Source organism: Scyliorhinus canicula, chromosome 10 (genome assembly GCF_902713615.1).
Source record: "Scyliorhinus canicula chromosome 10, sScyCan1.1, whole genome shotgun sequence".
NCBI classification, from domain to species: domain Eukaryota; kingdom Metazoa; phylum Chordata; class Chondrichthyes; order Carcharhiniformes; family Scyliorhinidae; genus Scyliorhinus; species Scyliorhinus canicula.
This window is the reverse complement of record NC_052155.1, coordinates 50,955,255-50,979,628: the sequence shown is the minus strand read 5'-3', so window position 1 is coordinate 50,979,628 and position 24,374 is coordinate 50,955,255. Positions and strand designations below refer to the sequence as shown.

Genomic DNA, 24,374 nt, shown 5'->3' with positions numbered 1-24,374 from the left:
CCTAGTGGGTTACAGTGAAATGAGTCATAATGACGTTTGGAGTAAATGACAGGTCAAGTAATCTAACCAGGACTATTCAGACTTTGACATGTAGGCCATGCTTGGTCTGCCAGAACCACATCATCAGCCCAGACAACTTGACTTATAGAGTCAACAGCGTTCTACCACCCCTGACAACTCCAGCCTCAGTAGCCAAGCATGGTCCACCATACTTGACAGACTGACCTGTGGAAGCCATTAGTATTCCACAGTACTGTAATTGACTTACAAATCTGGGGTAGCTACATTTGTATTTGAATGGTGTTAGTACCCTTTAACGATAAATGTTGAATCTAATGGAGAGTGAACGAATGGCAGAAATACTAAATAAGTTTGCCTCAATTATTTTCATAGAATTATATATAATATAAAGCACAGAAACAAGCCACGTGTTTATACACCGCACAAGTCTTGTCCTCATTTCAGCTTTTCAGCATAGTGTTCTTTTCCCTTTTCTCTCGTGTACTCGTCAAGTTGCTTTTTAAAAGCATCTAAGCCATTTGCCGTAAACATTTCTAGCTATACTAAGAAATATCTTATTTTTCCGTAGTTTTTTTTTAGTAACTTCTATTCATGGCCCCAAGTTTATGATTCTGCCATATCTATCCAAGCCAATCTGTTTGTAATATTAAAAGTAGCCGTCAACTCTTTACTTTCTAAAGGAGAATGCCCCAATATGTTCTTTGAAGTGGAGTTTGGAACTGGGAATCAAAAGAGTACAAGAGGAGCTGTGGCTATTAGATGCGGTGACTATGAATAAGGAAGTAATATGGTAAAAAATGGAACTCAAAGTGGCTTTGGCACCAGGCCCTGATGACTTTGTCCTAGGTGCAGAAGGAAGCCAGAGATAAATAGCAGAAACTTTGACCACATCTATGGACATTGTAGCAAGTTTGCCAATTTAACATTACTGTTCAGACATGGAGTGAGTAATAAAGTGGTATCTCTTGGTCAGTCAGCTGAACATTAATAGATGATGGACTTCTGGAAGTTGTACTATGGGGAAATATTCACTCAGCAGGGCATGGATTCATTTAGGACTGCCAACATGAATAAGTCACAGCCCAGAAGTATCTGACAAAAGTAATAATCCATGGTTGCTCTGGGTTAAAGATGAGCGAGGAACCAATAGTGTGCCTTGATAAAAGAATTATAGTGTACGTGATGTATGCAAATTTTCAAAAGGCTTTGCATGAAGTGTCATGTAGAAGTCAGGGGTTCATGAATGGGTGCGACTGCAACACTCTACGGCAATCACCATCCAGGACAAAGCAGTGTGATTGATAGCTCATTCAAGAACAATAAACATTCACTTGTCCCACCACTGATGTACCATACTTAATGATAATAATCGTTATTATTGTCACAAGTAGGCTTATATTAACACTGCAATTAAGTTGCTGTTAAAATCCCCTAGTTTTCACTGCTGGGTGCAATGGTGCGTTTTCGTGCAATATTGTTTGCTTCACCTATCTTTAATTATGTATCAGAAGATGCTTTGGATCATGGGTGGGTGGGAAACCTGTGACCTCCACAGATCATTGCTTTAGACGCACATATTAAAACTAATAATAATCTTTTAAGTGTCACAAGTAGGCTTACATTAACACTGCAATGAAGTTACTGTGAAAATCCCCTAGTAGCCACACTACGGCATCTGTTCGGGTGCACTGAGGGAGAATTCAGAATGTCCAATGCGCCTAACAAGCACGTCTTTCGGGACTTGTGGGAGGAAACCGCAGCACCCGGACGAAACCTACGCAGACAAGGGAAGAACATGCAGACTCTACGCTGACAGTGACCCAAACCAGGAATCGAACCCGGGTCCCTGGCATTGTGAAGCAACAGTGCTAACCACTGTGCTACCGTGCTGTCCATTCCCATTCAATTACTAATCCAGGCCTATTTCATGGAAGACACAGCCCCCAAAGGGAAGAAACGTGCTTTAGCAAATTTTAGTGATTTCTCGCTGCTCCACCTGCTGGATGACCACCAGAAGGTCCTCTACCCCCTCATGGCCTTACCACTCCCCATATTGAAGCCTTTTGCACAGTGAATTATAGAGAGCCCCACTGTGAGACCGTTGAACGCCCCTACCTTTTCCACAGCTATAGACCATAGATACCTCCCCTGACTTTGAGTGTTCTATCTGCAGTCCAGTATCATGCCAGAAACCCCAGGGACCGAGGTGGATAATGTTATGACACCACCCTGCGCACAACATGCTGGACACAACTGACACTGGATTGACATGAGGGCTTTGACATGCCCTCACTCTCTGTAGACTGTGATGAGGACAACTGTTGCAAAGCCAGCGATTCTATCTAAATTGCTTCTTCATTCAGTGATCCTCCCATTTTGGTCAGAACGCACTTATATCACTCTGTTCCCCATTATGGCCCAGAGGATGCTCCTGCTTCACATCGCCCTTCATCATATGTCTGAATGTAATCTGCCTCACTCTTTCCCCCCTCACTCGCAAGTCAACAGTTTGCCCCCCCCCCCCCCCCCCCCCCCCCCCCCCAACCCTAGTCGAGTTCTTGTTGCAGTACAGGATGTTAAGCTGGTCTGGTAGAGTACAGCCTTGCCTGCGAAACTCCCTGAAAGCGATGTGCTGCTTGTGAAGCCTAATGCTGAGACAGAGGTGCCGCAATGCTGCACAACACAAGGTAAGTGAAGAAACCTCAAAGTCATGAGTATGTTGCAGGTCTCCAGGTCCACATCACTTATATAAGGTTGTGAAACTTGTCGGTCTAATAGATCCCGATGTGCCCAGTGTGGGGGTGATTCTGGCGGGCAGCCATTGTAACAAATATCCACGATATTCAAACGCATCAAAATTATGTTCTCAACATGGCGCAGCAGGAAAGATGTGCAGTCACCAGGGGCCTCACGGTAGCATGGTGGTTAGCATCAATGCTTCACAGCTCCAGGATCCCAGGTTCGATTCCCGGCTGGGTCACTGTCTGTGTGGAGTCTGCACGTCCTCCCCGTGTGTGCGTGGGTTTCCTCCGGGTGCTCCGGTTTCCTCCCACAGTCCAAAGATGTGCGGGTTAGGTGGATTGGCCATGCTAAATTGCCCGTAGTGTAAGGTTAATGGGGGGATTGTTGGGTTACGGGTATACGGGTTACGTGGGTTTAAAGTAGGGTGATCATTGCTCGGCACAACATCGAGGGCCGAAGGGCCTGTTCTGTGCTGTACTGTTCTAAATTCTAAATTCACTGAAGTCTGGAGTCAACGTGAAATTGTTTTTGTCACTTTTGCGATATCTTCCGCTGCGGGTAGCAGTGGTAAATTCCGGCCTATGTTGCTTCTATCCTAACTTACATCATATCTCATAGACCTGTCTCCCATGACCTTGCTGACCACTATAGCCACCTGGGGTGGCCACTGCCCAACACAAAATGGAAGATTGCAAGGAATGCAGGGAAAATGGACATGTTATAAAGCAAGCAGCTTGCAAAGCGATTGTATATTGGGACAGCTGCAGAAACCAGTTTTGACTGCTGTAGAAACCAGACAGCACTGTGAAAAGAAACCAGTTAACATACTAATGAGGCGATACCGGGCGATCCCCAGATACAATGGAAACAAGTTAAACACAGATCGATACATTCAATGGATGGCCAGACTTTCAGCACCAGAGAAGCCCAAAACAATAAGTCCCAAGAACCGCCCCAGTGACCGAGGAACTGCCCCATGATTGGGGGGTTCAAACATATCAATTGGGAAGAGACCCAATCGATTCCAAGCAGGTAAGGGAGTCCGCCCAAAGGGGCGCGGATCCCCTGGGACCTATAAAAAGACAGGTCCCACACGTGGTTCAGTCTCCTGCTCCAGCCTTCGGACAGCAGCCAACAACAAGTAAGTGCCTCACAACGACCGCTACCAGAGATAGGCACTCCTGACCCCCTTTTTAATTGATACCAACCTGAAGTCTGCAGACCAGAGCAGAGCAAGAGGCCTTGTTCCCTGACCCAGCAGTTCCTTCGAGATAAGTATTAGTTATTTAGCGGTAGGAATAAGTTTAATCCTTTTAGCGTGTGCATGGGTAGTTATTATAATTGTATTATAATAAACTCAGTTGTTTGGACTTACTAATTGGTGTACGGTTTTATTGCTTTGAACTTCACCTTGAAGCTTGTGGCGGTGTCTTAACGACACCTGATGACTCCAGAGCTTAGAACAGAAACAGAGCCAAATTGAGTGTTCAGCACACTCACACAGAAGTCACAACATTTACTGGCGACTCTGCCGGGACTCGATTAGAAGTGGCCCCCCACTCTGAGAGAACCCAGAAACTTGAATTGGAAATCCAATTGGGAAAAGGAAAAACCATAAGTGTTCAAGGAGTTCAAATCAATAACTATAATTCGGAAGTGTGTTTTTGTATGCGTAACTAACAGGGTTGTAAGGTTAAACCGAGAGATTTTTGTTGCGTCAAACTGTCGAGAGTTTTATAATCGGAACATAGCGAAAGCCGTACCTGTATTTTAAAAGCATTACCTGATCATCCCCTGTTCCAAATTAAACAGAGAAAGAGGAAATGGCCATGCAGGTAATGGAATGCCTCATGAACCCAGAGCAGTTCATGGTCGCAGCGACCAGCAGCAGCAGAGTAGGCCAGTGTCCAGTATGGGAGCTGGAACTCAGAAAATATCTCAAAGGGAAAGGATGGCCCCTTTGGAGTGAGTTTTGTGTGAATGAGGAGACAGGTCCCAGGAGTATAGGACATACTTGGTGGGAGAACCTTTCTCAAATTCACAGGAAGAATTTAAGTAAAGCACGCAAGCCAATGGCAATTGTGTCCTGCTTGGCACAATTGCGAGGCACAGAGGAGGTCGTTCGGACGCTCCGAGCAGAATTAGAGGAAAGGAATAGGATGAGCAAAGTGGATGTCAGGGACATCGAAAAGGAAAACCTAGAGTTAAGAAGGAAGCTGGCAGAGAAGGATAGAGAGGTGGATGATGCTAAGAGGGCACATCAGTCTTGCCTAGCCCATCTGAGCAGTTCCCAAGTTCAATATGAAAAAGCCTATCAAGATGTGCAGCGTGTAGTCCTGATAAGAGAAGAGTCAGAAAAGCAGGTAGAGACACTGGAAAAGCAGTATAGCGACCTAAAAGCAGCTTTAAGGGCACTCCATGCTGCCACCACTGAGCAAAGACAAAGCACCGTAGACCACGCTAAATGTAGGAAGCAGATTGCTCTGCTTTCCGTACAGAATGGGTTCCAAAGCACCTTTGGAACACAGTTAGATGAGGAAAATGCCCCAGATTGGCAAGAATTGAGCGAGACAGCGCAGCGCTATGTTCAGGGAACATGTGCGCTAGAAGCGCAACAGAAAAGGAAAGCGCCCCAACCCCCCACAGATCGGATAGCACCCGCACCCATGAACTCAGTCACCACCCAAAGAAAGGCAACCACAGCAGGCGCACCCGACATCACCTACACCACCCCCTTAACTGTAACAGAACTCAGGGACGCATGTGAGAAAATCACCCCGTTCCTCCCCACTGCAGACCCCCACCAATTTTTCGCGAAAGTGAAACAGCAGGCTACCATGTAGGGCCTGGATGAGCGAGAGCAAGTGAAGCTCACAGTTTTGAATTTAGACTCATCAGTATTTGCAGCCCTCCCCGACCCACAGAACGTTGGAGGAGGCACACTAGAGGAGATGCATACATCTATTTTAGACGCGATAGGGTACAATAGAGGAGACCCAGTCGAAGGCCTAAATAAGTGTAGGCAGAAAGGGACAGAGCATCCCACAGCATTCGCAGGAAGGCTGTGGATTCATTTCACTGCTGTTTTTGGCGATTTAGACCGAGCGCATTTAACCCGCGATAATATGGTTCAATGGACCCGCACCATAATCTCCCACGCCACAGATGCAGGACAGAATGTCTGCAGTAGTTATGACCCCTCAGAAGAGGCCCATAATGAAAAATGGGTTTTGAAAAGATTATCCCGCGCTTGGAAGCGATCTGCCCAAGGCAAGGTTAAAGTGAAGACCCCAGAAGAAGCTCAGGCTGCAGCAGATATACAGGCAGTAAGAGCGCACCAAAACCCTGCATGGGTAAACGAAGGAAAGAACAGCCCCCCACAGAAGTTGCAGGAATGTTACAACTGCGGACAGTTAGGACATTTTGAAAGGGAATGCAACGGCCCACAGAGATCTCCGAGAGGCCAGCAGACAGGCACTCTGAACAGGAACAAAGTTAAGCCTATCCACAGTATAGAGACGCAGTCAGGACAGACCAATGTGGATGGAACGGACTGACTGTGTTCGGGCTCCCCCACTTGGGTCTGTGACACCCTCTGGGACCGATCCGGAAGGCCGGTGGTCACCAGGGCCGGCTCAAGGCACCGGCAACTCGGGCAGTCGCCCGGGGCGCCATGTGCTAGGGGGCGCCAGAGACTCTGGTCCCGCGCATGCAGTTGGGCCGGCGCCAACCAGTGCATGCGCGGTGGCCGCCCTCCCACAGGGCGGCCCCCCCCCCTCGGTCCACTCTCCCCGCCCCCCCCCCCTCGGTCCGCTCCCCCCAGTCCCCCCCCCCCTCGGTCCCCTCCCCCCTTCGGGTCCCCCCCGGCCCCGCCCCGCCGGCGCGCCCCCCCCCCCCCCCCCCAAGGGCACCGAAGTTCAGCTTGCCCGGGGCGCCAGCAACCCTAGGGCCGGCGCTGGTGGTCACAGCAAAGATTAGAGGGAAGCCCATAGAATTACTTTGGGACACAGGAGGGTCCCGCACAACAATTAATTCCACCATCACAGCACACTGCACTTTGTTCTGGACATTATACTTCAGGAAAGATTAAGACATTAGAGTGCAGAAAAGATTCATGAGAATGATTCCAGGCCTGAGGAATTTCAGTTATGTGGCTTCATGAAAGAAGTTGGGACTGTTTTCCTTGGATAAAGTCGAGAGGAGGTTCGACAAGAGGAATTCAATAATCATTAGAGATCTGGACAGATGGGAAGAAACTCCCCATTGATGAAAAAATCCAGAATGAGAGGGCACAGATGTAAGATAATTGGCAAAAGAAGCAATGGGGTCACAAGAAAAACAACGCAGTAGGTGATTAGGAGCCGGCATGTACTGCCTTGGGTGTGGTGTGGAAGCAGGTTCAATCGAGGCATTCAAAAGGGACAAAAACATAAAATGCTGGAAAATCTCAGCCGGTCTGACAGTATCTGGGGAGAGGGAACAGAGTTAACGTTTTGAATTTGAATGACTATCAGAAATGTCAAAAAGAGATCAAAAGTGAATTGGATTATTATCTGGAAAGAATGTATGTGCAGGACTATGGGCCGAGGTGTAGCTCCTGGCATGAGGTGAATTTTCTCCTTCGGAGAACCAGTGTAGATATGATGGACCCAATGGCAGCCTCCTGTGCTGTAATCATTCCATGGGGGTCTGTGAGTTGAGCCTTGAAATGACCAAGTGACAGCAAAAACCGTGCAGGAGGAATTATTTGAAGGTTTATTTGAAATAAAGCTTCTTTCTTTGTATCAATGGAACTTGGAACTTGCAACATGCCAAATATTCAGCAGCACCCTGACATGCTACGTCCCTGCTGCGGGGGGAGGGGAGCAGCAGAATGAGATGACAACCCTCAGTCCTCCTCACGTGCTCCTGACCTCCCGAGATCGGCTTCACAGGACAGCGCGTCCCCAACACGTGATCGGGGCGTGCGTCCGACGTCATCCGGGTGAGCCGATTGGTTGACCTGACGTGATTACCCGGGCAACCACCTCCACACGTGATCTGTACGTCAAATGACATATGTCGGCGGCCATTCGGAACTGGGTGAGTCGAGTGGCGCGGGTTCAAGCTTTGAGATTTAAATGGAGAGAGGAGGCGGGGATGGCGACGGGCCCGCGGGCCGACCCACTCCCTCGAGGAGGCTGAGAGGTGGTTTAATGGACGTGTACCGCACTGCGAGGGGTTTAGATAGAGTGGACGGGAAGGCCAGGTTCCCCTTGGCCCAGGAATCCGTGAGCGGAGGACGTAGATTTCGGATGAGAGATGGGAGATTTAGAGTGGACTGGAGGAGAAATCCATCCTACCAGTGAGATGGTAGAGATTTGGGAGTTACTGCCTGAGAGTGGGGGGAGACAGAAACCCTCAATGTATAAACTCTCCTTGTGTGCAGCCTGCAGCTGGGATTAGGCTGTCTGGTTGCTCGTTTCCTGGGAGGGGCACAGTGGCCCATGCTATAACTTTATATCTTTCAACCTACACTCAAGTCATCTACTTCCTCATCCTGGAATCCCTACAGTTCAGAAGGAGGCCGTTTGTCCCATCGACTCTGCACCAACCCGGGCGGCATGATGGTGCGGTGGTTAGCACTGCTGATCACGGCGCCGAGGACCCAGGTTCAATCCGGGCCCTGGGTCATTGTCCGCGTGGAGTTTGCACATTCTCCCCGTGCCTGCGTGGGTCTCACCTGCGCAACCCAAAGATGTGCAGGGTAGGTGGATTGATCATGCTTAATTGGGGGAAAAATAACAATTGGGAAATCTAAATGTTTTGAAAAAAACAATTTTTAAGACTGCACCAATCCCTTCACCCCCCTCTGGAAAGAGCACTCCACCCAGGTGCACATCCCTGCCCGATCCCAGCAACCCCACCTAACGTACACATTAGATACTAAGGGGCAATTTATCAGGCCAATCCACCTAACCTACACATGTTTGGACTGTGTGAGGAAACTCACACAGACATGGGGATATCGTGCAAACTCCACACAGTCACCCAAGGCTGGAATTGAATCTGGATTTCCAGCGCTGAGGCAGCAGCCCTAGCCACTGTGCGGCCCATTCATTTGCCACCCCAGTATTCACTCATCCAACCACTCCTCATCTAATCATAGGTGCTCCCTCTTAAAGACAACTGTATGAATGGATTCAGGAGCCACTCAAATAGGAGATCAAATGGGCCTGTTTTGTCTGAACTAAGGAGCAGGAAGAGATTATTTATCCCCTCATTATTTTTTTAATTAACAATTTTATTGAGGTATTTTTGGCACATAAAACAGCAACATTATACCATAGTGTACAAAAAGCAAACAAGGCATAATGCCAGCATCGGCTCCGCAAAGAAGTCAACGAATGGCTGCCACCTCCGGGCGAACGCTGACAGTGACCCTCTCAAGGCGAACTTAATTTTCTCCAGCCCAAGAAAGCTCGCCATGTCTGAAGGCCATACTCTATGCCTGATTTAGCAGCCTAACCCAGTCAATGAATCACCCCCGAACCCAAAATGGCCCAGCACCTCCCATAAATAGTCCCACTCAACCCGGTCGAAAGCCTTTTCGGCATCCATTGCTACCACTACCTCTGCCTCCCTGTTCTCCAGGGGCATCATAATCACATTGAGCAGCCTCCTTAGATTGGCCACCAATTGCCTGCAATTTACGAACCTGGTTTGGTCCTTTGCAATCACATCCAGTAGACTGTCCTCAATACTAGACGTCAAGATCTTGGCCAGTAACTTAGCGTCTGCGTTAATCAAAGAGATCGGCCTATAGGACCCACATGCCTCCGGGTCTTTATCCCGTTTCAGTACAAGCGAGATAGTGGCTGCGACATCGTCGGGGGGTAAGGCCCCTCTGTCTCGTGCCTCGTTAAACACCCTGACCAGCACTGGCCCCACTATCTCGCAGAACTTTTTATAAAGCTCCACCGGGTAGCTGTCCGGCCCCGGGGCGTTACCCGATTGCATGACCTTCAGGCCCCCCAGTACTTCTTTGTTCCTGATCGGGGCCCCCAGCCCGTCTACCAACACTCTACCTACTCTTGGGATGGTCAGTCTGTCCAAAAAGTGCGTCATCCCCTCCGGTCCCGTGGGGGGGGGGGGGGGGGGGGGGGGTTCTGAGGTGTACAACTTGCTATAGAAGTCCCTAAACACCTTGTTCAGTTCTACCGGGTCCCCCACCAGGTTTCCCTCCCCGTCAACTACCTTTCCTATTTCACAGCCGCTTCTCTCTTTCTTAGTTGTTGTGCAAGCATTCTGCTGGCCTTCTCCCCATGCTCATATATTGTGCCCTTTGCCCTTCTAAGCTGCTCTACGGCCTTTCCTGTAGACAACACCCCAAACTTGGTCTGCAGCCTCTGTCGTTTCCTAAGTAACTCTGGCCTCGGCGACTCCGCAAAGCTCCTGCCCATCCGTAAAATTTCCTTAAGCAGTAGGTCCGTATCTGCCCTGTCTGTCCTGTCCCTATGGGCTCGGATTGAAATCAGCTCCCCTCTCACCACTGCCTTCAGTGCCTCCCAGAGCACCGCTGCTGAGACTTCTCCAGTATCATTTACCTGCAGGTAATTATGCATGCATTTCCTCAGCCTCTCACACACCGCTTCGTCCGCCAGCAGTCCAACTTCCAGCCTCCATTGTGGGCGCTGAAAGCTATCTTTGCAAATCTGCAGATCAACCAGTGCGGACCATGGTCCGAGATGGTAATTGCCGAATATTCTGCACCCGTCATTCCTGTCAGCAAGTCCATGCTCATGATAAAGAAATCGATTCGGGAATACACCTTGTGGATGTGAGAATAGAACGAAAACTCCTTCACCGACGGCCGACTAAATCTCCATGGGTCAGCCCCCCCCCCCCCCCATTTGCTTCATGAACCATCTCAGTTCCTTTGCCATCGCTGGCACTCTACCCGTTTTTGAACATGACCGGTCCAGGCCAGGATCAAGAACTGTGTTAAAGTCCCCACCCATGATCAGTTTTCGTGAGTCCAAGTCAAGGATCTTCCCCAGCAACCTCTTAATAAAATCTACGTCATCCCAATTAGGGGCATATACGTTGACCAGGACTACTCTCACCCCCTTGAGCTTACCCCTAACCATAACAAATCTGCCACCCCCGTCCACAACTGTGCCCTCCACCTCAAATTGGACCCGCTTGTTAATCAAGATCGCAACCCCACTGGTCTTAGTGTCTAGCCCCGAATGGAAGACCTGACTAATCCAGCCTTTCCTCCACTTTCAGATGAGTCTCCTGGAACACGACTACGTCCGCCTTCAAAACCTGCAAGTGCGCGAACATGTGCCCTCTTGACTGGCCCATTTAGCCCGTTAACATTTTAGGTGCCCCCCCCCCCCCCCCCCCGCCGATCATCCATCTCCTTTCTTTGGCCAGCCCCCAAGCCATGTGTCGCGCTTCCTCTGGCAGCCTCCACCCCTGACCTCCTCACTGTTACCAAGCCCAATTTCCATCATCGTCAGCAGACCTACCCCAGCATATCCAACCTATAACCTAACCCCTGCCCCCCTGCCATAAACTGGCTAAATGAACCCCTCCCACCTGGCTTCCGTTGACTAGCCCACCCAGCGAGCCTGGTGGCTCCCAACTCCGGTGCCAGCGAGTCTCTCGCCTATTGTTCCCTGGCTCCCCTCCTCCCGGGCCCATCCACACCACTTCCCCAAATCAGCCCTGCTTGAACAAATACTCTAAGCAGGAGAGAGACAGCCCCAACAATAGTGCAATTTAAGTGATGCAAAACAAAATAGCAGGCACTATCAACCATTCCTATCTAAACGCAGAAAGAAATCGCAAAAATTCGCCGAAAAACTCTCCCCATATCCGAAGCATTCTAACTATTCTCTTTTTCTAACAAAACTCCAACACAAAAGCGAAAAAGAGACATGAAGAGAAAAAAGACATAAAAACTAAGATACAAAAGCATGAAAAACATGCAGGCATCTCTCAGAAACAAGAGAGAAAGAATTAAAAGTTCCAACACGAGTCCAAGAGTCCTCAGCTCGGGACCAGCCCTTGCCTCTTTGCAAAGTCCATCGCCTCCTCGTGTTCCTTGAAATAATGGTGCTGGCCCTCGTGCGTAACCCACAGTCGCGCCGGATAAAGCAGCCCAAATTTCACCTGCTTCTTGTATAAAATCTCTTTAACTTGCCTGCCCTCCTTCTGGCCACCTCTGCGCTCAGGTCTTGGTAAATGCGTAGGGTGCTATTGTCCCAATTGCAACTCCGCGTGCTCTTGGCCCATTGAAGAACCTGCTCTTTGTCCAGGAATCTGTGGAACCGGACCACCATCATGCGTGAGGGACCCCCTCGCCGCGGCTGCCTCACCTGCGCTCTATGTGCCCTGTCCACCTCTGGCGGGCGAGGGAACACATTCCCCAGCAGCTTCTGGAACATATCTGCCACATACGCAGCAGCATCCAGCCCCTCGGCCCCCTCCGGGAGGCCAACAATTCTTAAATTCTGCCAGCGAGACTTGTTCTCCAGTAACTCCAGCTTTTCCTAGAGCATTTTTTGTTGGTGTCTCAATCTTCGAATTACCACGTCCGCCACTGTTTGAAAGTCCGCCTGCTCCTCCACCGTCTTCTCCAGCTCCTGGATCTTCTCAGCCTGGGCATCCAGCCTTTGCTTCGTTCAGTCAAACGATTTCTAGAGCGGTTCCAAATGATCACGTTTCAGTGCTAGGTAGCTCTCCTGCATAACCTGCAACAGGTGCTCCATTGTCGGCTGAGCTGGCGGCTCCCGGGTCTGGACATCGGCCACATTGGTTTCACTCGCAGTCTCCCCCTTGCTCTTGCTTGTCCACTTCTTTAGCTGTTTGCGATCCTTCCTACTTCTTAGTTCCATACACCTCTGTATGGATACAGTGCCTGAGTGCTATTACTTTCCAATCCTGCGCTCAAAAGCGCAAAAAAGTCAGGGGAAAAGGCCCAAAAGTCCAACTGGAGTTGGAGCCACCAAATGTGCGACTTACTCCCTCATAGCCGCCACTAGAAGTCTGATTTATCCCCGCATTGAATGACATCTGTGACCGATTCAGACATTTCAGTTCAAAGTAAATACTACACAATATGCTTTATTAATCTTACAGTTTCCAAACATAAATTGTAAAATTTTCTCAAATCTATATCCAGAACTTTGCAGGCTGGAACCATTTATATCTGAAATGCAGTATGCTGATCAAAGGGCAGCACAGTAGCATGGTGGTTAGCATAAATGCTTCACAGCTCCAGGGTCCCAGGTTCGATTCCCGGCTGGGTCACTGTCTGTGTGGAGTCTGCACGTCCTCCCCGTGTGTGCGTGGGTTTCCTCCGGGTGCTCCGGTTTCCTCCCACAGTCCAAAGATGTGCGGGTTAGGTGGATTGGCCATGCTAAATTGCCCGTAGTGTCCTAAAATGTAAGGTTAAGGGGGGGTTGTTGGGTTACGGGTATAGGGGGATACGTGGGTTTGAGTAGGGTGATCATTGCTCGGCACAACATCGAGGGCCAAAGGGCCTATTCTGTGCTGTACTGTTCTATGTTCTATGTTCTAAACATATTCTTAGAAGAACACAAATTATAAAACTGGAGCAGTGACTTGGCCCAAACAAGTGTGTTCATAATTTTACGTCACCCCATAATATTCCTCTTATCCTGTTACTTTTTTTTGAGTTTCTAAGTTGGATATTCACTGGTGTTCAGCATTACTTCCTGTAAGCCCCATAGATCCTGTTTTTCCTGTGCAAATTAGAATCATAGAATTTACAGTGTTGGAATGAAGCCATTCAGCCCATCGAGTCTGCACCAGCCCTTGGAAAGAGCACCCTACTTATGCCCACACCTCCACCCTATCCCCGTAACCCACCTAAACCTTTTTGGACACAAAGGACAATTTTGCATGGCCGATCCACCTAACCTGCTCGGCTTTGGACTGTGGGAGGAAACCCACGCAGACACATGGAGAAAGTGCAAACTCCACACAGATGGTCTCCCGAGGATGGAATTAAATCTGTTTCCCTGGAGCTGCGAGGCAACAGTGCTAGCTGCTTTTGTTGGAAGTTGGAACTGTTTATATTATCAACAGGAGGATGCTGATCAAACACATTCTGAAAAGAACTGAATTTTTTTTTTAATATAATTTTTATTGGAATTTTTTACAGAAAATATAAAGCATAACGACAAACAATGAAATGCAACAAAATAACCCATAATAACTGTAACACCCCCAGACCATATGTATCCCATCCCCCCACCTCCCAACCCCAATGAACAACAAAATAACTTAAAAATAAATTAAAATTAAATAAACAAACATAGTCATCGTCCGTTCCCTCCCCCTTCCCCCCCCCCCCCCCCGGGTTGCTGCTGCTACTGTCCCTGTACCCTATCGTTGAGCCAGAAAGTTGAGGAAAGGTTGCCACCGTTTAAAGAACCCTTGTACCGACCCTCTCAGGGCGAATTTGACCTTCTCGAGCTTAATGAAACCCGCCATGTCATTGATCCAGGTCTCCACGCTTGGGGGCCTCGCATCCTTCCATTGTAGCAAGATCCTTCGCCGGGCTACTAGGGATGCAAAGGCCAGCACACCGGCCTCTTTCGCCTCCTGCATTCCCGGCTCCACCCCAACCCCAAAAATCGCGAGTCCCCATCCTGGCTTGACCCTGGATCCCATCACCCTCGACACCGTCCTCGCCACCCCCTTCCAGAACTCCTCCAGTGCCGGGCATGCCCAGAACATATGGGCATGGTTCGCTGGACTCCCCGAGCACCTGACACACCTGTCTTCACCCCCAAAGAACCTACTCATCCTCGTCCCAGTCATGTGGGCCCGGTGCAGCACCTTGAATTGGATGAGGCTAAGCCGCGCACACGAGGAGGAAGAATTAACCCTCTCCAGAGCATCAGCCCATGTCCCGTCTTCGATCTGTTCCCCCAGTTCCCCCTCCCACTTAGCTTTCAGCTCCTCTACTGATGCCTCCTCCGCCTCCTGCATAACCTTGTAGATATCAGATATCTTCCCCTCTCCGACCCAGACCCCCGAAAGCACCCTGTCGCTCACCCCCCTCGCAGGAAGCGAAGGGAATCCCTCCACCTGCCGCCTAGCAAATGCCTTTACCTGCAGATACCTGAACATGTTCCCCGGGGGGAGCCCAAATTACTCCTTCAACTCCCCCAGGCTCGCAAACCTCCCATCAATAAACAGGTCCCTCAGCTGTCTGATGCCCGCTCTGTGCCAACTCTGAAATCCCCCATCAATGTTCCCCGGGACGAACCTATGGTTCCCCCTTAACGGAGCCTCCATCGAGCCCCCCACTTCTCCCCTATGTCGCCTCCACTGCCCCCAAATCTTGAGGGTAGCCGCCACCACCGGACTCGTGGTATACCTCGTAGGAGGGAGAGGCCACGGCGCCGTTACCAGGGCCCCCAGGCTTGTATCTCCATAGGACGCCCTCTCCATCCGTTTCCATGCTGCCCCCTCTCCCTCCATTATCCACTTGCGCACCATCGACACATTTGCCGCCCAATAATACCCCGAGAGATTGGGTAACGCCAGCCCCCTCCCCATCTCTACCCCGCTCCAAGAAGACCCTCTTCACCCTCGGGGTCCCATGCGCCCAAACAAAGCTCATGATGCTGCTAGTCACCCTTCTAAAAAAGGCCCTAGGGATAAAGATGGGCAAACACTGAAAAAGGAACAAGAACCTCGGGAGAACCGTCATTTTGACGGACTGCACTCTACCTGCCAACGATAGCAGTACCATGTCCCACCTTTTAAATTCCTCCTCCATCTGCTCCACCAGCCTGGTAAAATTAAGCTTATGGAGAGTCCCCCAACTCCTGGCCACCTGCACCCCCAGGTATCTGAAACTCTTCACTGCCCTCTTAAATGGGAGTCTCCCAATTCCCCCCTCCTGATCACCCGGGTGTACTACAAATACCTCACTCTTGCCTAAATTTAACTTATAGCCCGAGAAGCCCCCAAATTCCGCTAACAGCTCCATCACCCCCGGCATTCCCCCTTCTGGATCTGCCACATACAACAGCAGGTCGTCCGCATACAGTGATACACAATGTTCCTCCCCACCCCGCACCAGATCCCTCCATCTCCCTGACTCCCTCAACGCCATAGCCAAAGGTTCAATCGCCAGTGCAAGGGGGACAGGGGGCACCCCTGCCTGGTCCCACGGTAGAGCCTAAAGTACTCCGATCTCCTTCCATTGGTAACTACACTTGCCATCGGAGCCGCGTAGAGCAGCCTCACCCATTTGATGAATCCCTCCCCGAATCCGAACCGCTCCAGCACCTCCCACAGGTACCCCCACTCAACTCTATCAAACGCTTTCTCCGCATCCAGCGCCACCACTATCTCCGCCTCCCCCTCCACTGCCGGCATCATAATAACATTTAGCAGTCTCCGCACATTCGTGTTGAGCTGCCGTCCCTTGACAAATCCTGTCTGATCCTCGTGTATCACCCCGGCACACAGTCCTCTATCCTGGTGGCCAGGATCTTCGCCAGCAACTTAGCGTCAACATTGAGGAGCGAGATAGGCCTGTATGATCCACACTGCAAGGGGTCCTTATCCCGCTTCAGGATCAGAGAGATCAGTGCCCACGACATTGTCGGGGGCAAAGCCCCCCCCTCCCATGCCTCATTGAAGGCTCGCACCAACAGGGGGCCCACCAGATCCGCATACTTTTTATAAAATTCCACCGGGAACCCGTCCGGCCCCGGCGCCTTACCTGACTGCATTTGTCCAATCCCCCTGACTAGCTCCTTCAACTCTATCGGCGCCCCCAGCCCCTCTACCAGCTCCTCTTGAACCCTTGGGAAACATAGCCTGTTCATGAAGCTCTCCATCCCCCCTCTCCCCATCGGAGGTTCTGACCGGTACAGTTCCTCGTAGAAGTCCCTAAAGACCCCATTTACTTCTGTCCCCTTCTGCACTACATTCCCACCCCTATCCGTCACTCCACCAATTTCCCTAGCCGCATCTCGCCTGCGGAGCTGCTGCGCCAACATCCTGCTCGCCTTCTCCCCATACTCGTATACCGCGCCCTGCGACCTCCTCCACTGTGTCTCCGCCTTTCTGGTGGTCAACAAGTCAAATTTGGCCTGCAAACTACGCCGTTCCACCAGCAACCCCTCCTCCGGTGCCTCCGCGTATCTCCTGTCCACATCCAGGAGCTCCCTCACCAGTCTCTCCCTCTCCTTCCTCTCCCTCCTTTCCCTATGGGCCCGGATGGAGATCAGCTCTCCCCGGATCACTGCTTTCAGAGCCTCCCAGACCATCCCCACCCGGACCTCCCCCGTGTCGTTGGTATTCAGATACCCCTCAATACTTCCCCGGACCCTCCTACACACCTCCTCATCAGCCAGCATCCCCACATCCAGGCGCCAGAGCGGGCGCTGGTCCCGCGCCTCCCCCATCTCCAGATCAACCCAGTGCGGAGCATGGTCTGAAATCGCTATGGCCGAATAAGAACTGAATTTTTTAAACAGTCCAAACAAGTTTCTTCATAGTTTTTCATCACCCTCAAAGCTAGATGCACGTTATGAGGCTGAAGGTTTGAATCGTGATTTTTTACCACTGAGCTCGGCTCATGGGAGCATTATCATTTTCCCCTTTATGCTCTCATTCTCTTTGTTTTGATAGATAATTACTTTATCATTCCAGGGTTCAGGCTATAAACATTAATTTATTATTGAACAAAAATAAAAAATACTCATTTCAAATAAGATATTTACAATCATTGTAAACACCACTGATCCATGAAAATTGAGAACAATAAAATATACTTCTTCATTTGCAATGTTAAGATGAAAATAAAATTGAACCATAGACATGATACATGGCAAAAGATTACCATGGAGTCACAGTTGCCCTTTTGTCTGTTATATTGAGGTTGACTCCTGTGTGACCTAAAAGCTCCTACAGGAGAAGGCTCTTTAATCCTGTGCGCGAGCTCCGCCACTCAATACGAGCATCGTTGATCATCCACTTCAATTACTTTTCCCCCACATCCTTTTTTCCCTTATTCCTTTATGTCATTGGCATTTAGAAATTTGTCAATCTCTGCTTTGAGCATACTCAATAACTGAGCTTCCACTGCCCTCTGGGATAGTGAATTCCAAAGATTCACAACTCTGAGTGAAAACATTCCTCTTCATCTCAGTCCCTGGCTATTCCCTTTGAAATCGTGTACCCATGTTCTCAACTCCCCAACCAGTGGAAACATCTAACCTGTAAAGCCATTTAAGTATTGTAGATTTCAATAAGATTGCCTCTCATTCTTCAAAACATTAGAGAATACAGGCCCAGTTTCTCAATCTCTCTTCATGTGACAGTATCACCTCCTGGGAGCAAGTCTGGGGAACCTTTGTTGCACTCCCTCTATGCAATAATATCCTGCCTAAGGTAAGGGGACCAAAACTGCACATACTACTCCAGGTGTGGTCTAACGCACGGTAGCACAGTGGTTTAGCACTACTGCTTCACAGCTCCAGGGTCCCATGTTCGATTCCTGGCACTGTCTGTGCGAAGTCTGCACGTTCTCCCCGTGTCTGCTGGGTTTCCTCCGGGTGCTCCAGTTTCCCCCCACAAGTCCTGAAAGACATGCTGTTAGGTAATGTGGACATTCTGAATTCTCCCTCTGTGTACCCGATCAGGCGCTGGAATGTGGCGACTCGGGGCTTTTCACAGTAGCTTCATTGCAGTGTTAATGTAAGCCGATTTGTGACAATAAAGATTATTATATTATAACAGGTTCTATCCAATTGAAGCAGGATATAGCCGACCCTGTCTTTTAAAGATGTTCTGAACCAACGTTTGACAATCCTATTTAGCGACATCAAGGAAAAAGAGTAGGTCATTCAGCCTCTCAAGCAAACTTTACATTAAATTGTGGCTGATCTGCATCTCAGTTCCATTTACCTGCCGTTGCTCCATATACCTGAATACTCTTGGCTAACAGAAATCCATCAATCCTAGTCTTAGAACAGTACAGCACAGAACAGGCCCTTTGGCCCTCGATGTTGTGCCGAGCAATGATCACCCCACTCAAACCCATGTATCCACCCTATACCCGTAACCCAACAACCCTCCCTTAACCTTACTTTTAGGACACTATGGGCAATTTAGCATGGCCAATCCACCTAACCCGCACATCTTTGGACTGTGGGAGGAAACCGGAGCACCCGGAGGAAACCCACGCACACACGGGGAGGACGTGCAGACTCCGCACAGACAGTGACCCAGCCGGGAACCGAACCTGGGACCCTGGAGCTGTGAAGCATTTATGCTAACCACCATGCTACCGTGCTTCCCATGAAAACTCTAAACTCCAGTAGAACCTCAATTCCTTTGTTTATAAAGCCAAGAATCCCATAAGCATTTTGAACAGCCTTCGCAAACTTCTGCCACTTTCAAAGATTTGTAGCATACACCCGAGGTCTCTCTGTTCTGCTTTAGAACTGTACCATTTAATTCATGTTCCCATCCCTCTACTAATGCTTTGCCCTTAAAACATAGGAATAGCACTCGTGGATGCTTGAGCCTGTGCTACCACTGCATAAGGTCATGGCTGAACTGCTACATCAACTCAGCTTTCCCAACTCCTTAATCCCCTATGCCAAAAATGTTTTCAATCTCACTCTTCAGTATATTTATTGACCAAGTAACGACAGGCCATCGGGGTTGGGAATTCAAAAAGTCACAATTCTCTGGAGAAATATTTCCTCATCTCAGTCCTATATGGCCAACTCTTTATCCTGAGACAGTACCTGCTTGTTCTAGAGTTGCCAGCCATAAAATCAGCATCTACCCTTTCAAGCTCTCTACAAATTTTATGTGTATAGTTGTTTGGCAGCAGAGAATCTGAGTATTTCTGAAAAAGGAGACACGTTGAAGCTTTTTGTCTTGCACTCATTAGCAAACTTTGCAAGAACATCAGTATAAAGGGAAAACAACAATTTAGACTGTATGAGAAGAGAATGCTGATTGGTTGAAAAGTGAAATCCTATTGGTAGAGGCGTTGCCATGGGGAATGCACCAGTTGATGGTCACTGACTGATAACTGCCAAGCATTGTTTGAAATTTAAACCAGGCAGCTTGACCCTGGTTGGTCAGGGCATTGGCCTAGGGAATGAATCAGTGAATGGCTGTCACTTATTTTGTTTAGCAGGGCCATGTGCAGTAATATATGTATACATGCAAAAACGCCACACTGCAAACCTGACTGACAATTTTAAATTGGTTATCAGCATAATTCTTAGCACACTGCAGATTATTTAATAAATGTCCAATCGTGGAATCATTTCTAATGTTGGACACTGTTTTGCATTTTGTAAGCACAGGCTGGTTGGGGACGGTCTGTACTTTGCGCATTTCAAAAAGCAGCTGGGTCATGCTGTTTGATACGATCCGCTAGATTTTGGGATGTACGGCCTACATACCTAGCATCACACTGGCACTGATATTCAGATCCCACATTACTCATTTTGTGATAGGCAGTACATCTTTTCAGCTTGATGGCAAAATGATAATACCACAACCCCACCATCTTCTACCAGATCAAGTTGCACCTGGGCACACACTGACTCCACATCTGAGGAGTTGTGAATGGTACTGAATATTATGCAATTTTGCAGCAAACATCCCTGCTTCTGATCTTACAATGGAGGGAGTGTCATTGATGAAGCAGCTGAAGATGGTTAGGCCTGGGACACCCTGAGGAACCCCTGCAGCAATATCCTGGGATGTTTAATCCCTCACTTCAGTATTTGAGTACATAATCTAGTTTAATACTCCATTGTAGTACTTTGGGAGTATTGCAACATTGGAGGTACTGTATTTTGCTTGAGTCTTTAAACCGAGATCTGGTCTACCTCTGAAGTGGACTTTTCAGATCCCATCACATTACTTGAAGTAGAACACATGGGCTTTCCTGGTGTCCTGGCAAACATTTTTCCCTCCGGAAGTAAATAAAACAAGTAAACTGGTCATGTATTTCTGCTCTGTGTATGATCTTGTAGACTAATGTCAGATTGTATGTTTGCATCAAACCTTGGTCAGACCCCACCTGAAGTATTGCCACAATTCTGGGCATCGCTTAACTGGAAAGATGGATTGACCTTCGAGCTGGAGCAATGCAGATTTATCAAAATGACAGCAGGCTAAAAGGAAATGGAGCAAAGGTAGAAGTTGAGGTACAGATCAGACCATATGTAATTGAATGGTGGAACCTACATGAGTTGAATGGCTAATTTCTTTTCCAATGTTAAGCGTCATGAGACATTTTAACAGTGAGAGTCATTGCTGTAAAGGCTTAATATCACCATTTCTGTTTTTGCTGTAGGTGTGAAATGTAAATGTAAGGGACTTTCTATCACTCCTTGGCAACAAAGATGGCAGCTCGGCTGATACACAGATGCACACGACACTTGTGTACTTCATTCCTCACTGTGTCAGCCCCTGCCACTGCCACTGTGCTAACTACCTGCAGATGGAGCACAGCAGAACTGTACCGGTCATCAGCGCCACTAGCTGGTGTCCGCACATCTTCTCACCGTCACACACCCGATTGGCCACCTGCTGCCGAGCATTCATACACCTGTCAGCCTGAGCGCATGAAGGTTGATGAACTGATTGAATCAGCTTTGAACACAGAGGAGCTGCTGCAGATTTCCTCAGATCACAAGGTAACTGGAAACCAAGCGGCCGCACTGCTCATCCGCACGTGTCGCCAAGTGGTGGAGCAGAAGCTGGAGACTCAGGATGCCCTGGGAGACCGTCGTTTCCAGAAGCTGTTGAATATTGTTGACAGCCAGGTTAGTGGCTTTCCTTTGTGCAAAATTTGCCCTCGTTCAAGTACTCAGTCGTTAATGACAGTAGAATATTATGTTATGTTTTCAGATATGGAAGTAGTAAAAGTGGTCTTGAAGTTGCCAGGTTGTTGCAGAAATCCAACTGGCTCATTGTGTCCATTTTAGACAGAAATCTCATGTTCAGACCCATTTCGTCCTTTCTGTAAATTCAGTCCCACACAAAAGTGGTTGATTCATATTTGTCACCTGAAATGGTCTAGCAGGATACTCTGCTGTAGTAGGGCTCCACATCCCAAGAATGAATTTTGAAAGAGGGTAAGGAGTTTACTCTCCCTCACATGCACACAGACACACGAGCACACACAAACACTCTTTTTCTTGTTCTCACATTCTCAACTGCATGCCTCTCACGCACACTTGCTCACAGTCTCATGCCTTCACACACATTCTCACCAACCCTCACATACTCTTTCGCACTCACTCTCTCGCTCACTTACTTTGTCCGAGACTCACTTTCTTTTTTTAAAAAATAATTTTTATTGAGATTTTCAAAAACATATCAAAAACAGAAAATAACAACAAGAAAACAGTATTAACAACAACAAAAAGAAAAACACACTAACCCCCAAAACCAACCCCCCCCCCCCCCACCCCCCCCAAGTAACTCCCCCCGGGTTGCTGCTGCTGCCGGACTATTTTCCTACCGTTCTGCCAGGAAGTCCACGAAAGGCTGCCACCGCCTAAAGAATCCCTGTACTGATCCCCTCAGGGCAAATTTCACCTTCTCCAATTCGATGAACCCTGCCATATCATTGATCCAGGCCTCCACGCTTGGGGGCCTCGCATCCTTCCATTGAAGCAAGATCCTCCGCCGGGCTACTAGGGACGCAAAGGCCAGAACACCGGTCTCTTTCGCCTCCTGCACTCCCGGCTCCATTGCAACCCCAAAAATTGCGAGTCCCCAGCCTGGCTTGACCCTGGATCCTACCACCTTCGACACCGTCCTTGTTACCCCCTTCCAAAACTCCCCCAGCGCTGGGCATGCCCAGAACATATGGGCATGGTTCGCTGGGCTCCCCGAGCACCTAGCACACCTGTCTTCGCCCCCGAAAAACCTACTCATCCTCATCCCAGTCATGTGGGCCCTGTGCAGCACCTTGAACTGTATGAGGCTAAGCCTCACACAGGAAGAGGAGGAATTCACTCTTTGCAGGGCATCCGCCCACGTCCCTTCAGCTCCTCCACCGAGGCCTCATCCACCTCCTGCATGACGTGGTACACGTCCAAAATCCTCCCCCCTCCAACCCACACCCCCGGGAGCACCCTGTCCCGTACCCCACGTGGGGGCAGCAGAGGGAACCCCTCCACCTGCCGCCTGGCATACGCCCTAACCTGCATGTACCTAAACATGTTCCCCGGGGGGAGCCCAAACTTCCCCTCTAACTCACCCAGGCTCGCAAACCTGCCATCCACAAACAGGTCCCTCAACCTCCTAATACCTACCCTGTGCCAGCCCAGAAACCCGCCATCGATGCTCCCTGGAACAAACCGGTCGATCCCCCGTATCGGCGACTCCATCGAGCCCCACCTCCCCCCTATGCCGTTTCCATTGCCCCCAAATTTGAGGGTAGCCGCCACCACCGGGCTCGTGGTATACCTCGTTGGGGGGAGCGGAAACGGCGCCGTTGCCAGCGCCTCCAGGCTTGTGTCCACGCAGGACGCCATCTCCATCCACTTCCATGCTGCCCCTGCCCCGTCCATTACCCACTTACGCACCGTCGCTGCGTTGGCAGCCCAATAGTACCCACAGAGGTTGGGCAACGCCAGCCCTGCCCCGCTCCAAAAACACCTATCCCTGCCCCGCTCCAAAAACACCTTTCTCACCCTCGGAGTCCCATGCACCCATACAAATCCCGTAATACACCTGTTGACCCTCCTAAAAACGGCCTGCGGGATAAGGATGGGGAGGCACTGGAACAGGAACAAAAACCTTGGGAGTACCGTCATCTTTACGGACTGCACACTGCCTGCCAGCGACAGCGGCAACATGTCCCATCTTTTGAACTCCTCCTCCATTTGCTCCACCAGCCTAGTGAGGTTAAGCTTGTGAAGGGCCACCCAGCTCCTAGCCACCTGGACTCCCAGGTACCGAAAGCTCCTCCCCGCCCTTTTCAGCGGGAGCCTACCAATCCCCTCCTCTTGATCCCCCGGGTGCACGACGAACAGCTCACTCTTACCCAGATTGAGCTTGTACCCAGAAAAGCCCCCAAATTCCCTAAGGATCTGCATCACCTCTAGCATTCCCCCCACTGGGTCCGCCACATATAGCAACAAGTCATCTGCGTATAATGACACTCGGTGCTCCTCCCCACCCCGCACCAGATCCCTCCAATTCCTTGACTCCCTCAACGCCATGGCCAGGGGCTCAATTGCCAACGCAAAGGGGACAGGGAACACCCCTGCCTCGTCCCCCGGTACAACCGAAAGTACTCCGATCTCCTCCTATTTGTGGCTACGCTCGCCATCGGGGCCTCATATAGCAGCCTCACCCAACTAACAAACCCCTCCCCGAACCCAAACCTTTCCAGCACCTCCCACAAGTACCCCCACTCAACCCTATCAAAGGCCTTCTCCGCGTCCAATGCTACCACTATCTCCGCCTTCCCTTCTACCGCCGGCATCATTATAACATTCAGAAGCCTACGTATATTGGTGTTCAGCTGCCTTCCCTTCACAAACCCGTTCTGGTCCTCATGAATGACCCCC

General features: G+C 49.6%; 1 protein-coding gene across 3 annotated transcripts in view; it reads left to right on the top strand.

Annotated features, from left to right (window-relative positions):
- Positions 1–7,777: 7,777 nt before the first annotated feature.
- tbrg4 (transforming growth factor beta regulator 4) overlaps positions 7,778–24,374 on the top strand; it is a 54,424-nt gene continuing 37,827 nt past the window's right edge. For 2 of the 3 annotated variants that reach the window (XR_005462038.1, XM_038808906.1), the window contains exons 1-2: positions 7,778–7,845; positions 21,140–21,611. Coding sequence is in view for 2 of the 3 variants with exons in the window: in XM_038808906.1 (XP_038664834.1) it covers positions 21,189–21,611 (423 nt within the window). In the remaining variant the exon portion in view is untranslated. Of the gene's footprint in view, positions 7,846–20,856; positions 20,991–21,139; positions 21,612–24,374 lie in introns of those variants that run through there. The other variant, XM_038808907.1, reaches the window with a different exon arrangement.